The sequence below is a fragment of the Sturnira hondurensis genome, unplaced genomic scaffold, assembly GCF_014824575.4.
Source record: "Sturnira hondurensis isolate 20B ecotype Veracruz unplaced genomic scaffold, ASM1482457v3 Scaffold0000867, whole genome shotgun sequence".
NCBI lineage: Eukaryota > Metazoa > Chordata > Mammalia > Chiroptera > Phyllostomidae > Sturnira > Sturnira hondurensis.
Window position 1 is genome coordinate 1,548,138 of NW_028073498.1, and position 16,715 is coordinate 1,564,852.

The following is a 16,715-nucleotide window of genomic DNA, read 5'->3' on the forward strand; positions in this document are numbered from 1 at the left end:
CTACAGGACTTGCTTCTCAGAGGAGGGGTTGAATGTTTCCTCGCAGTGGGATTTGCAGGCCACACACATATGGAGATTCCACCATAGGAACAACTCCAGAAAAGTAAAAGGGAAAAAAACCCCACAACTCTAACTCATATTTATGGTATTAACATCTTCATCTGAGCCAGCTGAATAAATCTTCAACTGACTAAACCCTAAACCAATGGAAGAATTGACCATTTTACTAAGCACTGAAATGAAGCAAAAACTTTCCAAACTTACCTAGTTTTTGTTGTATTTTTTTGTATTGATACATCGGAATGTTCTCTGAACTGAACCATTCTGTCTCTTTCAAGTCCACATTAGAAACATAATTCCCTTATAAGCAGTTGGATTATTAATTTATGCCATTGGATAATGTCTCTAGTTTCAAAAACTAAATGGAGTATTTTTTAAAAGCTTTTTACAAAATTATTGATGCTTTTTCTGAGCATGGCCCAACATACAGTAGCTACCTGTCAGGGTCTTTTGGAACATGCTGCCCTTGTGGACTGGTTACATTTGAGCGCCCCAGCCACACTCGTCCCTCTGCCTGGGCTGTTCCTCCCCGGCCGCTGTTCCCTTCTCCTCCTCCTGGGCCTCCCCACTCCCTTTCACTTGGCTGCTTCCTTCTCTCTCAAATGTCATTCAGGGTTGCCTCAAACAGGAGCCACCTGCATCATCTAAAATTGTCTAGTAGCCACATTAAAAAGGTTTTTTGAAAAAGGCAGTGCCTGACCAGTGTGGCTTAGTTGATTGGGTGTCATCCTTCCAAGCAAAAGGTCACTGTTTCAATTCCCCAGCAGGGCACATGCCTGGGTTGTGAGTTCAGTCCACAGACGGGGTATGTAGAAGAGGCAACCAGTCGATGTTTCTCTCTCATAAATGTTTTTCTCCCTTTCTCCTCCCTTCCCCTCTCTCTAAAAATAAGTAAATAAAATCTTAGGAAAAAAGGTTAGGTGAAATTAATTTATAATGTATTACATAGTTTATTCAACCCAACATATCCCAAATTATTGAGATAGTTTTTTTTTTCACGTTAAGCTTTTGAAATTCCGTGTGTGTTTTACACTTGCAGCACATCTCAGTCCAGGCATGTCGTTGGACAGCACAGGTCTAGATCTAGTTAAGTCCCTCTGCGATGGTCACCAGTCTCTGTGTTTTTTACTGCTTCAGCTTCGCACTTACAGATGTTGATTCACTGGCTGAATGATGAGTGCATGCATAATAATGCCTGTCTTTTATTCAATAACTTCAGGAGCCTTTGACGATTGTGAAACTCTGGAAAGTTTTCACAATAATTCAGCCCACATTCAGGACTACCTACATGGCATACCATTACTTCCGAAGCAAGGGCTGGGTGCCCAAAGTAGGACTAAAGTATGGAGCAGATTTACGTAAGTAATTCCTAGCTTGGTGGGTGTGAGAACCAGGGTTTGCATCAGATCCTAGAATGAAAATCAGATTGGTTATGTGTGGTATTACTGATCTTTTCTAAGAGGTTCTTCCTTCTGGCATACATAAGAATATCGGATGTTTGAATTAGGTCTAGGGTATGTCCAGGAAGAGTGAAAAGACAATCTAGGAGAAAAACCCAGGAGTAGAAGCATGCAGCCTTAAGTCAGGCTTTTCCTCTCATCTGCTCTATAATCTTAGAAAAGAGTTCTATAGCACGCCCCTACTCCCCCCACTCATTAGCCATGTGATCATGTGATATAGGGTGGTCTCTTGTCTGCTGGGCCTCAATTGCCTCATCTAGCAAGTGAGACTAATCATCACAACAGTAATTACAGCTATCTTTTATTGAGCATTTACTATGTGCCAAGCATCATACTGTTTTACAAATATTCATTATCTCATTTGATTCTTCTAGCAGTCCTTTGCATTGGGTACTTGTTATCATTTTTCTGAGAGGCAGACTGCAGTTTTGGGAGAATGGGTCATTTGCCCCTAACAGTTTTCAGGGAGAGTAATTTACAGAGCTGGACTCCGAATTTTGGAGCCCAGGCTCTTAGAAACTTATACACATTTCTTCCTTCACTGATCTTTACTAAATGAGGAGGCCAAGCCAGGGGATCCACTTCATTCAACAGAGAATTACTGAGGATCTCCTGTGGGCCAGGTCTTTTTAGGGGCCAAGAATACAGGGGTGAATAAGACAAACACAAAACCACCTTAATGGAGCAATTTTATGGTGGCAGAGGGCAAACAAGCAAACAAATACATACATAGTGTAATTTCAGGTGTGATAAGTACTGTAAGAAAACAGCAGAGTTAAAGGATAAAGAGTACAGGAAGTTATTACAGGTGGTCAGGAATGCCCTTTCTGAAAATCATGTGACCACAGGGAGGGAGCAGGTCACTTGAGAATTTGGAAAAAAATGTATAGGCAACATGAACAGGAAGTACAAAGGCCCTGAGGCAGGTACAAGCTCAGCAAGTCTCAGGAACAACAGAAGGACAATGTGTCTAGAACTTTTGAAATCCAGGGCAAAGCAACATGAGGTGTTGTCAGAGCATTAGGCTGGGGCCAGGTCACCTAGAGACTCTGGATGTTATTCTGCTAATTGGATGTCTCGAGATATTTAGAGCAAGGGAGTGATTTAAGTTTAATGACTTAATATAATAGGACTCTATATCAGGGGTTCCCAACCTCTGGGCCATGGACTGGTACTGGTCCAGGCCTGTTAGGAACCGGGCTGCACAGCAGGAGGTGAGTTTGAATGTAATGCCCTTGAATCATCTTGAGACTGGTCCCTGGTGCCAAAAAGGTTGGGGACCGCTGCTCTATCCCCTCTCTTACCAATAGACTGCAAGAGGGCAAAAATGGAAGGAGAGTGGCTAGTTAAGGAAGCCAAGCTCAACCAGCCCTGCAGATGGAATAGACGTAAGATTTGTGGGTAAGAGAGGAATCGAGAATAATGCCTAAATATTTGGCTTAATGTTTCGGACACAGTCACTGGAGATACTGTGAAGATAGGCAGCTCTGGAGCACAGGAGGGCATGGAGATACAAGTCTGGAGTTGTTGTGTAACTGGCACTCAGAGCAGGGGCCTGGGTGAGTGAACATGACCAGCACTAGTGTCTCCCTCAGTAAGTTCCCAGACTCATTTTCCTCATCTGCCAAGTGAGGGTGCTTCCTAGATGCTTTTCAGAATTGTTTATGTGGTTGAAAATTTTTTTCAAAATATTTGAGAGGGTTTCCAAGCAGTCATGGCCCTGGAGGTCCAGGAGGACACATTGTCCTTCTTTTGTTCCTGAGACCTGCTGAGCTTATACCTGCCTCAGGGCCTTTGTACTTCCTGTTCCTGTCATATACTTGTTTTATATGCTTTTGAGCCTTTTTAAATACCCAAAGAAAGCCAGTTCAAATCTTTAAATCTTTTAAAGATTCAAGGGCTCTAAAGTTGAGTATGCTTAACCTAGACTCATAGGATGGTATTCAGGGGTCCCTGGTACCCCTTGAAATTGTATTCAAAATATTGTGTTCGCAGATTGGTGTGTTTTTCTGGGTCAAGAGTCCCTAGCATTTTTGAAATTCTCGAAGAGGGTCAGCAATTTGAAATAAATGTTAGGAATCACCCATCTTTCTATGATAAATGGTTTATTTTGTTTCTTCCATTACTGAATTTTAGGTACAGATATCCTAACTCAGAGTTACCACACCAATGATTGGGATTGACTTGAGATTAGTTTGCTAGATTTCCAGATAAATGTGTTGGCCCGAGGTTACATTGCTTAAATAAGTGATGTGCCTGTCTCATTTTTCTTCATTGGCTTCCTTCTCCTTTCTCCTTTTCATGTTCCTGTAAGAATAGCCACTTGGTGTAAATCCTTGGCAGGTCTTCTCCAACTTTCTCACCATATGGTGAAATTTGAGTAGAGTTTTCCAGTGGACAGGCTACAGTGATGCATTAAGAGGTGGCTTGGGGTGATGGAAAGAATTTCCTTCTCTGGGAACTCCTTGGGTTCATGGCCGGCTCTGGTTCTTATTTTAATCTTTCTACTCCTGTGAGGTGTGTGGTGTGTGTGACCTCAGTCACATTTCCTCATCTCTCTGAGCTTTTGTTTGGTCATCATATAACATGGGCAAGAATACCTTCTTTATAAAATAACATCTTAATTTTTTTTAATTAGTTGCAGGGGAATGGAGAGCCTTTGTTGAGTGCCTTCTAAGCACACCTTATCCCATGTATTTTAGTACTGAAGCTATATTTGTGGATGTCGAAAGAACTTTCCTAATTTAAAAATAAACTGCCTTATAAGGATGAATGAAAGAACGGACAAGCAGACAGATTTTCTAAAAAGAAAAGAAATAAATCAGCTGCTGTTTCCCAACTCCCTAGAGGCCTTTGCCACAGTTGAGGCATGTCATGCCCTTCGAGCTGCTTGTATAATTAATGTGAGACCAGGTCTGGGGCCGGCAGCTGCGTGAAGGCTGTCTTCACAGTGCCTGCTGTAGCAAAGGCTCATGGGCGGTGCTAGCCTGGATGGGAGATGCAGCTTCTGAAACTTCACCCCTTCTCCTGGCACAGGTGCTTGGTGCCACTGGTTTTTAACAAGATTATTTTAGTTTGGAAGGCTAGTGATCTAATCATGTGTACCTTAGAACTGCCAACATGGGTTAAGTCCAGGACATCCACTTAACAGCTGTTTCTGCTTACAGAGCTAATGATACATGACAGAGGGCCGTTACAAAATTCACATCTTGTCGGGGAAACTCTTCTTTGAACAAATCTTGTCAATCAAATTTCATTTCAGGAGCAGTATTTGGAACAAGTGATAGGGATCTCAAGTGCAGCTGCCCAGATGGTTTGCCTTGATCACCCACTGGTGAAAACAAGACTAGAAACCAAGGGAGTGGAGTGAGGGGGGACCTTCCTTTACATTCCCCACTCAAAAGCTCCCATGGCCGCTGGCTTCTTTGGCCACCAGGCATCTTGCCTTGGTGCTTCCCTTCTGTCGTCTTATTTAACCTTCATACTTCTGTGAGGCGCGTGGTGTTCGCCTCCCTGCCACAGACTCGGCTTCCGAAGGATGCCTGTGCAGTTCCAGGGTCTTTGCAGCAGAGTCCCTGGCCCCACGCTATCCACAGCAGCTCTAGACCTCCAAACTGAGTTACCACTAGTCCCCCATTATCCCACCTTTTGCTTTTTGTGGTTTCAAGTTACGTGTGGTCAGTGTCAGTCAGAAAATATTACATGGACAATTCCAGATGTAAACAGCTCATAAGTTTTAAATTGTGCATTGTTCTGAGTAGCATGATGAAGCCTCTCACTGTCCTCCTCCATCCTGCCCAAGATGTGATTCACCCCTTTGTCCAGTGTCTCCACACAGTAAATGGTCTCCTTCTGTTAGTCACTTAGTAACCAGCTCGACTAGTTATCAGCTCTGTTAGTTATCAGATCGACTGTTGGGGTATCGCAGTGCTTGTGTTGAGTAGCCCTTATCTTACCTTAATAATAGCACAAAGCCATTCACATAACTTCCATTACAGTATATTGTTATAATTATTCTATTTAATTATTAGTTGTTAATCTCTTACTGTGCCTAGCTTATAAATTACACTTTAATATAGCTGTGTATGTATAAGAAAAAACATATATAGGGGTTTGGTATACTATTCACAGTTTCAGGCATCCACTGGGGGTCTTGGAACATATCCTTCCTGCATGAGGCGGGGACCTACGGCAGTGGGGCAGACTTCTCTCTGAGCGGTGTGTATGGTTATGGGATTTTTTCCCCCGACTTGACTTTGTATTTCTTAGAAATAGGCATGAGCCTTGCTCATCTCTGGCATCAACACCTAAGTTGGTTCCTGGCCAGATTAGCCCAGACACTTTGAATTACATTGATTTGACATGCATAACAAATTGTCAAACTTCACATTCTTGATGTACGTTCAAGTTCTCATTCTAGAGAGTATAAGATAAGAGGCAAAAGGAGATTCACGTGTATTTGGCTTTGGAATTCATAAGTGGAGTGGAGATGGGAGGAGGGTGTTAGGGTCTTGGTGACAGATTTGCTTTACTAATTGCATTTTTTTCCTGGGGGAAAAACAGTTTGGGTTTTAAAAATAGACTGCTGGGCAGATGGCAGGTTTCCCACACACAGATAATTGGGTGTTTATGTCTCTGTGGAGAAGAAAAGATTTAAATAATGAAAAAAGATTCTGGTTTCTGGAAGTTATATACTTTCTTTCTTTTTCCTTGCAGTGCTCTATCGAAAAGGACCTCCGTTTTACCATGCAAGGTTCGGAGTGAGTTTTAAATAAGTTAATGGCTTAAAGGGATGTGATATTTCTGGCCTCCCCTTTAATTTTCAGTGCCACAGAAATAATTAGTCATGTTCCTGATGAGGATAAATACTATATGTCCATGCCTGAAACATCAACATTGTTACACTGTACATAAAATAATAAATAGGAAAAAAAGGGGGGACAGGGTGAGAAGATACGAAAAAAATATAATGAATAGGTTATGATACTATGTCTTTTCATATTACACATTGAGTTAACCTATATAGTAATTGTTCATCTTAATATCAGTGATAAGATATTAAGATGAACAGTGAGTATTAATATCAGTGAGTATTAGTATCTAAACAGTTGAGTGAATTCTAATATCAGTGACTATTAGTATCTAAACAGTTGAGTGAATTCTCAGCTTTCATGTTGGGAGAAATATTTCCGTCCAGCTTTTATATTGGGAGAAATATTTCCATTCCTTTCCTATAGGTGTTGAAATCAGTCCAAAATTTTACAATATAAAGTGTGAGTTTTTAATTAATATTTTCTCAGCACAGTCTAGGGGAATTAGGATCATATGATGTATATTTTATCTTTTTCTGTAGCTTTGTTCTTTGTAAGACAAACAGTATTCTTTTTTTAAAATATTTTATTGATTATACCATTACAGTTGTTCTATTCCCCCCCCTTCATTCCCCTCCACCCACACACTCCCTCCCCCACCATTCTCCCCCCCTTAGTTTATAACCACGTGTCTCAAGTTCTTTAGATTCTGTATTTCCCCCACTATTCTCGCCCTCTCCCCTATCTATTTTCTACCTACCATCTATGCTATTTTCTGTGCCTTCTCCCCACTTCTCCTCCTCCCACTCCCCTGTTTCTAACCCCCCATGTGTTCTTCATTTCTATGGTTCCACTCCTGATCTAGCTGTCTTCTTGGTTTGCTTTTGTTTTAGGTGTGGTTGTTAATAATTGTGTGTTTGCTGTCCTTTCACTGTTCATATTTTTCATCTTCTTTTTCTTATATAAGTCCCTTCAGCATTTCATATAATAAGGGCTTGGTGATGATGAACTCCTTGAACTTGACCTTATCTGAGAAGCACTTTATCTGTCCTTCCATTCTAAATGAAAGCTTTGCTGGATAAAGCAATCTTGGCTATAGGTCTTTGGATTTCATGACTTGGTATACTTCTTTCCAGCCCCTTCTTGCCTGGAAGGGCTCTTTTGAGAAATCCGCTGACAGTCTGATGGGTACTCCTTTGTAGGTGACTGTCCCCTTATCCCTTGCTGCTTCTAGGATTCTCTCCTTCATTTTGGTCTTGGCTAATGTTATTATGAAGTGCCTTGGTGTGTTCCTTCTTGGGTCCAACTTCTTTGGGACTCTCTGAGCTTCCTGGATTTCCTGGAAGTCTATTTCCTTTGCCAGACTGGGGAAGTTCTCCTTTATTATTTGTTGAAATATGTTTTCCACTCGTGGCTGTTTCTTTCCCCCTTCTGGTACCCCTATAATCCGGATGTTGGAACGTTTAAAGATGTCCTGGAGGTTCCTAAGCCTCTCCTCATTTTTTTGAATTCTCATTTCTTCCTTCCTTTCTGGTGGGATGTTTTGTTCTTCCTTCTGGTCCATTCCATTGATTTGAGTCCCAGTTTCCTTTCCATCGCTATTGGTTTCCTGTGCATCTCCCTTCATTTCAATTAGTTTAGCTTTCATATGTTCCTCTAATTTGTGACTAATCTACCAGTTCTGTGAGCATCCTGATAAATAGTGTCTTGAACTGTGCATCTGAGAGGCTGGCTGTTTCTTTTTCGCTTAGAGTTATTGGCTCTGGGACTTTGAGTTCTTCTTGCACCATCTTTTGGGCTGTTCGTGCCTGTTCTGTAGCAAGATCAGAGCCCTAAAGTGTTCACTAGAACAGGGCAACTAAGTCGCTGGGTTGTGACGTTGTATGTGGGGGCGGGGTCAAAGAGGGACAATGGCTTCCCTCTGCCGCCTGCTGCTGTGGCCCCCACCATCACCGCAGCCACCACCGTCACCAGGTCCACGCGTTTCGTTCCACTGCACGCGAGTGTGCCACCGCCGTCAGCCCTCCACCACTGGGTTCGCCCCCTGGGGCCTGCATGGTCCATCTCACTGTGCGTGAATGTGCGACCTCAGTCAGTCTGCCCCACACCCCGACTGGTTCCGGGCTGCCTGCATGCCTAGGTCGGGGGATCTGTCCTGCCCGACCCTGCTCCGCTGGTGGCTCCGCCTCTCTTACCGTCCTCGTTGAACAGTTCGTAGTTGTCGGACTTCCGTATAATTCCGTTTTCTGGTCTTTGGGTGTGTCCTAGTTCTCCAAACCTTTGTTGTGTTCAAACTTGGTTGTGGGAGAAGGCACAGTGTTTCCACCTATGCCTCCATCTTGGCGGAAGTCTACAGTATTCTTTTTAAACAGATTGAGTCCATGCTTTTTATTTTTAAAATACTCTTTATATGCTTTTCAGTTACTCCGTCATTATTGAGTTAGTGGATGACCATTTTGAAGGCCATCTTCGCAGACCTTTCAGTTGGAAGTCACTGGCTACCTTAAGCAGAGTTTCAGTGAATGTCTCCAAGGTAACATCAGCTCTGGCATTACCTGTGATGTAAATAGTTGGATTTTTTCCCCTTAAATGTAGTAGAAACAAAAAAGTCATTTGTAGAAACTTCAAAGTGTTCTTACCATTAGAGTTTCTACCTGTCCCCCTGTCATGTCCCCTCCCACCACCGGCTGGTTTTAAGCTTCAGGAATTGAGCTTCCAGGTTCCCCGTAGTGATTGGCGTATGTGGGCATTGTCTTCTTTCTCTGGGATGCCCTTGGTTAGCACGGCCAGCACACGCTCCACGTTCACCTACACATTCACAAAGGAGTCCAAACACTGACACGTTTCTTTCCAAAATTCATAGATTTCTTGAAAAAGCAGGAAGGGAATTAATATTTATTGCTAAACACTTTACATGTCTTCTCACCATCTGTTTATGATTGTCATCCTAAGAGTGAGGAACTAGAGTCAGGGGTGTTGTGAGTGAGCACCCCATGATCATGCAGCTCATATGCAGAACTGGGATTCAAACCCAGAGCCAGCCAACTCCTGGCTGTGTTCTGTTTCCTGCTGCCATTAAGGCAGGAGGGAAATCACCAGGACTGTAAAAGATGAGAGCCTTGTGTGTTCTCTGTGACTCAGTAATTTGCTACCTAAAACAAACTGTGGCCCCCGCCTACTCTGTCCCACGCTGCTGGAGGTGTGGTGGGAGCTGAGACTGTCTTGAGTGCGGGTTAAGTTGCTTAGGCTTTGGCCTGTAAAAAGTAGCTTTGTCCTGTAGAAATTGGGAGTCTCTACTGTTTCTAGAGTTTTTATGTCCACTTTTTGAGACTTATAGTATACATTTAATATTTTAAATTGTATGTTTTATAATCAGTGTATCTGTTTTATTTGCATTCTCTTGACATGTCAACAGTGACAAACTGTCAGGCCCTTAGTGGCGATGCCCCCAGGAGGACACTGATGTGCTCTGTGATGCTTGCAGGAGCACTCCATGAGAGGCGTGGAGACTGCCTGCATGTCCTGCCCAGGCACGCAAACTTGTACCATTATTTTGTGGGATATAGAGGTTGTTTTTCATTTCTCAATAGGAACTCATGCTGTGCTATTTGATTAAACCCTCTGCCATGACTGACATAGAGATGGAGTCACCAGAATGTATGAAAAGGATTAAAGTTCAGGTATGTAAACTCAGAGATAATTCATGTCATCCCCAAGATTCTGTTCCGTGTACTGTGTCTTCTTGAACATGTGCTCCCAAGAAAACAAATGAAACCCGTCTTGCCTTGGCCTTCTCAGGCCCTTCCCTGCTAAACCCACTCTTACTCCCCCTTAATTCCTGCTGCTTCCTTACCTGGAGTGTGGTCTGGTTTCTCTCCTTATCAGTCAGTTGAAACTGCTCTCCCAGATGGCCTGGGACCTCCTGGCCAAGCCAGGACCTCTCCTGAGTCTCATTCCCAGAGACTAGAAGTGTTGCCATTGACTCATTCTTTCTTGAACTCCTCATCTGGCTTCTGGGGTTCTATGTTGAGCTGAGTTTCCCCTTGTTTTCATGGCAGGCTTTTCTCTGCCAGGGATGCCAAGTTCATTGTCTCATCACCCAGTGTTTAATAGTTCTATCCCTCACCCTGTCGTTGACCCCACCCTCACATCCAGCACCTCGTTGTTTTTCCCTAATATTGCACCCTTCTTCTTGGTCTCACCGCCCCGTCCCTCTGCAGACCTGCTTCAGGGCCACAGTGCTTCATCCCCTCGGTTTGTCCTGCCATCCCCACTAGGTTAGCTTTTCATAAAATGCCCATCCATGTCTATTTCTCCCTTCTCATGCTGACCTGGCTATGGCAGTATCATCATAGACTTGGTTTTGATGTTGAAGATGCCCTTTTGTGCTGGCACTCCTAACCCTGGAAAGTGCTAGTGGAAAACTCAGCTGAGGCAAGCTTAGTTTTTAAAGGCTTTGCATGCTTATGGTGGATATTCTTTGCATGCAAGGTTTATATTGCTACAGTCACATTTTCACCGAACGTTCAGTAACAAGGCATGGGAACAGGTGTTCTTGTATAGACAGCTTTTTGTGAAAAGCAGCAGTGATGTCACATGGCTAGCATGTTCTTTCATGTGTTTCTGAAATTGTTGTCTTTTTTGTTTTGATTGGTTACAGGAGGTGATTCTGAGCCGTTGGGTTTCTTCACGAGAGAGGAGTGACCAAGACGAACTTTAACAATTCCACCTCATATTTTTCTGATTGCACCAACAAATATTTATTGAGTCTCCTACAATAAGCCAAGTTCAGGGTGAGGTAAAAAGTCCTTTTATTGTAATTGGCCATTAATTTAAAAGTTTTAAAGGGCCTGGTGCTCCCAGAACCAGAAAACTGTTAGTGTTTGAAAAGATAAAATTACACAGGAGAGAAAAACAGCCCTGGGCTGGGACTCCAGATTCTGTCCTTGAGTCGGCACTGACTGTGACTGGCCCTGAGCTCCTGGCCTCTGGGCTTCACTCTGTCCTCATCTGTTCCATGAGGACATTGAGTAGATGAGTCACAGGAAGACTCATCCAGTGACAGGGAAGTTCTGTGTTACTCTGATTTTACCTGAAAATGATGCTAGTTACGTGGATGTGGCACTCTACAGTTTTCAAAGCAGCACTTTTACACACAGGCGTCTCTCGTTACCCACACCCAGCCTGCTCCTGAAAGAGTGCCGGAAGCAGCTCTGGGGACTGCCGGGCGCTGCGTCCCCTTATTGTAAACAGAAAACATAACGCGTCTCTGTTTGTCCAAGAACTCCAACCAATTACTCAAGAACATAAAAATCCATTTAATGTTTAACAAGAATTCCTGAATCATAGAAAGCATTTAAAACAATTACCTAATTATTTGTCAGTGAGCTAATTGGTAGGCATGTTAGTATAGAATATACAGTATTATGCAGTATTAGATAAAAATTGCATCTTCAGTGCACTTGTTATGAAGTAAAAATAGGTGGTGAAATAATGTACAAAGATACATAATGAGTACAGTTAACATTTAGGAAACACAATAAACAAAGCCTTTTCTTAACTGATTAGATTTCAGTGAAGAGTTGCCTGAGGCCTGGTATTTGGAGGCAAGAAGAAGGAAATGGGCAGAGGGTGTGGGGGTGAGGAGAGCAAGCAAAAGGGAGCCAGAGTAGAAGTGAGGGGACGTGTGTCTGAGACTCATCCACTGTCCAAATTCAAGACACTGGCGGACAGTCTTCTTGGCACTAAGTATTCCAGAAGTAGATGGTTAAGACTCATCTTTGGAAGCGGAGATGAAAAAGAAACAACAACGAAAAATAAACGGGTACTTGTTTGCACTTCCTTGCATGATCTTAGAGCTTCTGATAGTCTAAGAATCTCTTTTAGTTGTGTTTCACTGTGGTGCTTCTGTTCACATCATAATCCTGTGCTCTCCCAATGAAGTCATTATGTCCACGTGCTTTACACTGGAACAGTTTGACATGCAGATAAACGGAGCTCCCCTTCCTCCCCTGCCTCAGACCAAAAATGGCCATCAATTTGAAAGAGCCTCTTAGTAAGTTCACTTTTCATTAGTGATGCTAATAGTTCTTCAACATTTTTACTGTTCACTTTGCTTACTCCAGACTCCTTAGCAAAGTAAAAGACTTCACATTGAATCATCACTTTCTCAAAACCTTTGATGTCGATCTTCCTTATTTCATTGATCATTTGTAGTAACACTTCCTTGCGAGCCTAATCAGTGCATCAGATGCCTTTATGGTCAAAACTCTTCCATGAATCCTTCATCAAAGTATGATCCTTATATCAACACTCCACGTCAGATGCTTTAACATCAGCTAATATGCGTCAAAGCTTTTTTTTTATTGTAAAGGCTACAATAAAGATGTAGAGAAGCCAAAAGACCATGTAGATACGTGTAACTGAAGGCTCTAGAAGACTCTCCAAAGCATCATCTTTAGTCAAAGAAACCTTATATGAAGGATTTTCCTTCTTTGTAAGATTTGAACACCGAGTAGCAGGCCATGCACTCTTCAGTGGTACCTTAAGGCCCTGAGGCTTTTGGAATGGCAACCAGCACATTCTGGTTGCCAGCTCAAAGCAGTATTAGCTTATCTTCGAAAGCATTAAGTCCTAGCACTTTTCTCTTACCTTCTGAAACAAACGTTCCAGGTGGCATTTGTTTTCAAAATAAAGCTCAGTTTCACCAAGATTGGAAATTTACTTTGCAATAAAACCACCTACAGGAGATTCTGCTGTTCACTGGAGGAGACACTGTAGCCTCACTGAGGTCGGAAGTTGCTTCACCTGCACCCTCAAAGCATCGGGCTTACATGGTTCTTAAACTCTCGACTCTTCCAGATTTGCTTTAAAGCTGAAATCCACCAAATCCTCTCCCTCCTCCATTACTTTCCAGTTCTCCCAAGGCATTCTAAGCCACCCACTGTACCAGCATGTGTTCAAGTGGCATCAGGCTGACTGGCCCCACAAGAATTTCACTAAAAATAGCACATCCTGGTCAAGAACACCATGAAACTTTGTGGAATCAACATTTTTCACAAGTTATATTTTGTCAACCTAATGCAAAAAAAATTACAAAAAGAGGCAGACACCTGCTTGGCCAATATTATATCCCTTATATCCCAACCTCCCTCCTCCTGGTCTGTGGCTACTGGCATTACTGGCATCCGCCTCCTGTTTTCTCATCCCCCATCCTCACCCCCCCCACCCCCATTCCTGGTCCATAGAAAAATTGTCTTCCCCCAAACTGGGTCTCTGGTGCCAAAAAGGTTGGGGACCACAGCCTTATAGGATCACTTTTTTTCGATACACTATCACTTCCAGCTGTTTTTTCTAATGCAGAGGTACTTCCTAGGCCTCTAAAACTCACCTACATTCTCCACAGGCTTTTCCATTTCATAGGAGACATTGTTAGTTAATAAAGTCAGGAAGATATAGGCCACTTCCACACCACACAGGCATCAGTCATCTAAGCAGCGTGCGCTGTGTCCTCTCTCTGGTCCTGACTCACAACTCAAATGATTTTGCTCCAGATTTACATATCAATAACTTCATTTGAATAACCAATATGGGGTGACATTTCTTTTGCACAGAATTACAGTAAATATTCAGATAATGGGAGTTGAGGTAGGGCAGACGCCATGTTCATTCTTACTCCACAGCAGCTTTTTGAGTTCAGGTGCTGAGCCCTTCCCCAGGAGGAAGGTTTGAGGCTCAGAGACATGGCCGCTGTCAGAAGTGCAGTCAGATGACTCAACCTGGGAGCTCCTCCATTCAGCGCCTTTACACAGTCTCCACTACTAAAGTGACACCAGCCTGGAGAACCATGTGAAGTCAGAAATACAGCCCCATTCCCCGTTAGGGTTTGACTGGGTAGAAGTTAAAGAAGAAGGCTGCCCTGCACTCCAAACAGGGCTGCGTATGTGCTGGCATGCTTGGGTGGTGGGCCCTCACCTCAGGGGTTGGGCTGGAGCATGAGACTCCTCTCCCCAGGAGCCTGCTGTGCCTATCATTTTTATACATCTTCAGAAGGTTCATAGATTCCATGAGGACCATCTGTGGATCCAAGGTTAAGAATCTTGAGCAATATATGGTTCTTAGCTTTTAATTATTTTCCCCAGAGATCATTTTATTGAAAGTTAGGTAGCAGAATGAGCCTTCTAGAAAAGACCCATTTAGATCTCTGCCGCTCAGTGGTTACGTGACCTTGAGCAACTTACCTTGTCCTTTATGAGCTTCAATTTTCTTACCTCTAAAATGGGGCCAGTGATAATATTTACTTCATTGCAGTTATGTGGATAAAGGAGTACTCAAAAAACACCCAACACAAGGGGTTTCCCCTCCCTTCCTGGAAGGAGTGACTCAAACCCACCAAATTGTCAAGAGACCAAGAAGGCCCAGTGCCTCTATGTTCAAAGCTAAATCTGGGTTGAGAGCTGAAGAGTGTTTATGGAAATTAGGCTTATCTGGTAACAAATGCAAACATTGTTTATGCATGGAAGTGCAGAAGTGCCAGGACTCTGTAGAGGGTCCTCAGTGTGCCAAGGGGCTATTTTGTCCTTGGAGTGGGTTGAATTTCCTTTAGCCCATCTTCTGAAGAACGTGTGGCCAGAATCAGGCAGCCACCATTGGACATGCTGGACCAGCCCAGGGAGCAGCAGGCACCTGTGTGTGGTTCTGTAACCACAGACCTGCCCTGTCCTTAAGGTTAGAGTCCACCGCTTACAGTTTTCAGGTTTCTTTAACTATTTGTAAGACTCTGCTTTTGGTATTAAGTTTCAGCAATTCCTTGGTCTTTCTTACTGGCCTTGAGGGCAAGATGGCTGAGTTCCTTGGTCTGGAATCAGACGTAGGTTTGCATCCCAACTCACCCACTAGCTAGCTATGCAATCTTCACCTTTGTTTCCCTCATCTATAAAATGAAGGCAATGTCATCAACGTACACATACAATGGAGTACTATTAATCCCCACACACACAAATGAAGTACATGCTACAGCGTGGATGAATCTTGAAAACCCGCCAAGTGAGAGAAGCCAGACACAAAATGTTGCATATTGCTTGACTCCAATTACACACCCCAAGTGGGTTCATCATAGAGAACACAGATGGGTGGTGACCAGGACAGTGGGGAGGGAGGACTGAGGAGCAACTGCTCAGTGACCTTTCAGGGTAATGAAATGTTTTTGAGCTCAACAGAGGTGGTTGCACAACACTGTACTAAATGCCGCTGGATTTTTTGCTTTAAAATAGATTTATGTAACGTGAATCTCTCCTCAATGAAGAAATAAAAACAATAATGTTATCAACCACAGAGGGTTGCTAGAGGATTATGTGGGTTGGGCCTCACAACTCTCATAGCACAGTGCCCCGCTCATAATGTGCTTTCAGCCATTTGCTGCTCTGATGACTCACTGTGGGGGAGGAGGAAGCACTTTCGCCTTAAGGGCCACAGTTAGCTGTCAGCTACTAAGGCAGTTTCTTGTGTAGTTGATTATTGCATGTTGGGTCTATTAGCCTCGGTTAGAGAGGCTAACGTTTCAGGCTTCATCCCCCAACTGTGAGGGAAATGGTGACGTCTGTGCCTTTGCTGCCAGAGTCCTCTTGTAAAGAGATTCACTGCTGTAAAGTAATTGGTTTACTGTGGGCATTACCTGGCTGAGATTAAACTGACGTGAGATTAAAAACTCCAGGTTTACCCTGCTGGAGTGTTTGAGAATCGTGCACTGGTCTGAAAATTCCTTGTTACGTACTGATTAGTTTTAATTTTGTTTTATAGTTATTTTGCCTTTATTGTTTGAAACATTTTCATTTTCTCTCTCCTTTTAAAAATGGCTATCTTTTACCAGAATGAGGTTTTTTAACTTAGTTTTCTTCTTGTGGGGGAGTGATTGGGTTACAAGGACATGAAATGTTTCTCCTCCTCACCGCCCACCTTCCATTTATGATTTTACCAAATTGAATTTTTAGAAATCTCATTACAGACTCAATTATCCCATGAACGTTAACTTCCTTAAAACTGTTACTGTGAACCCCATTTCTAAAACTGATTGAGAGATATTTAAACCCATCAATTTATCTTAAATCTTTGCTTTTTATATATATACTGAAAAAATTTTAAGTCTTGTTACATTTTGTGAAATATAGGGATGCTGCAGTTATGAATGTGAAAAAGCACATTTGTGCCCTGGCTGGTGTGGTTCAGTGGAATGAGTGCCAGCCTGCAAACCAAAGGGTTGCCAGTTTGATTCCCGGTCAGGATACATCCCTGGGTTGTGGGCCAGGTCCCCAGTGGGGGGCCCACAAGAGACAGCCATACATTGATGTTTCTCTCCTTCCTGTCCCCACTAAAAATAAATAAATAA

At 43.0% G+C, this 16,715-nt stretch overlaps 1 protein-coding gene across 1 annotated transcript in view; it reads left to right on the top strand.

The window, feature by feature from the left end:
- The window catches only part of TSEN2 (tRNA splicing endonuclease subunit 2), a 44,029-nt gene extending 29,205 nt beyond the window's left edge, over nucleotides 1–14,824 (top strand). The window contains exons 9-13 of the mRNA XM_037051752.1: nucleotides 1,280–1,418; nucleotides 6,237–6,273; nucleotides 8,753–8,864; nucleotides 9,922–10,011; nucleotides 10,992–14,824. Coding sequence (XP_036907647.1) covers nucleotides 1,280–1,418; nucleotides 6,237–6,273; nucleotides 8,753–8,864; nucleotides 9,922–10,011; nucleotides 10,992–11,051 — 438 coding nt within the window. The 3' untranslated portion in view covers nucleotides 11,052–14,824. The remainder of the gene's footprint in view (nucleotides 1–1,279; nucleotides 1,419–6,236; nucleotides 6,274–8,752; nucleotides 8,865–9,921; nucleotides 10,012–10,991) is intronic.
- The last annotated feature ends 1,891 nt before the right edge of the window (nucleotides 14,825–16,715 follow it).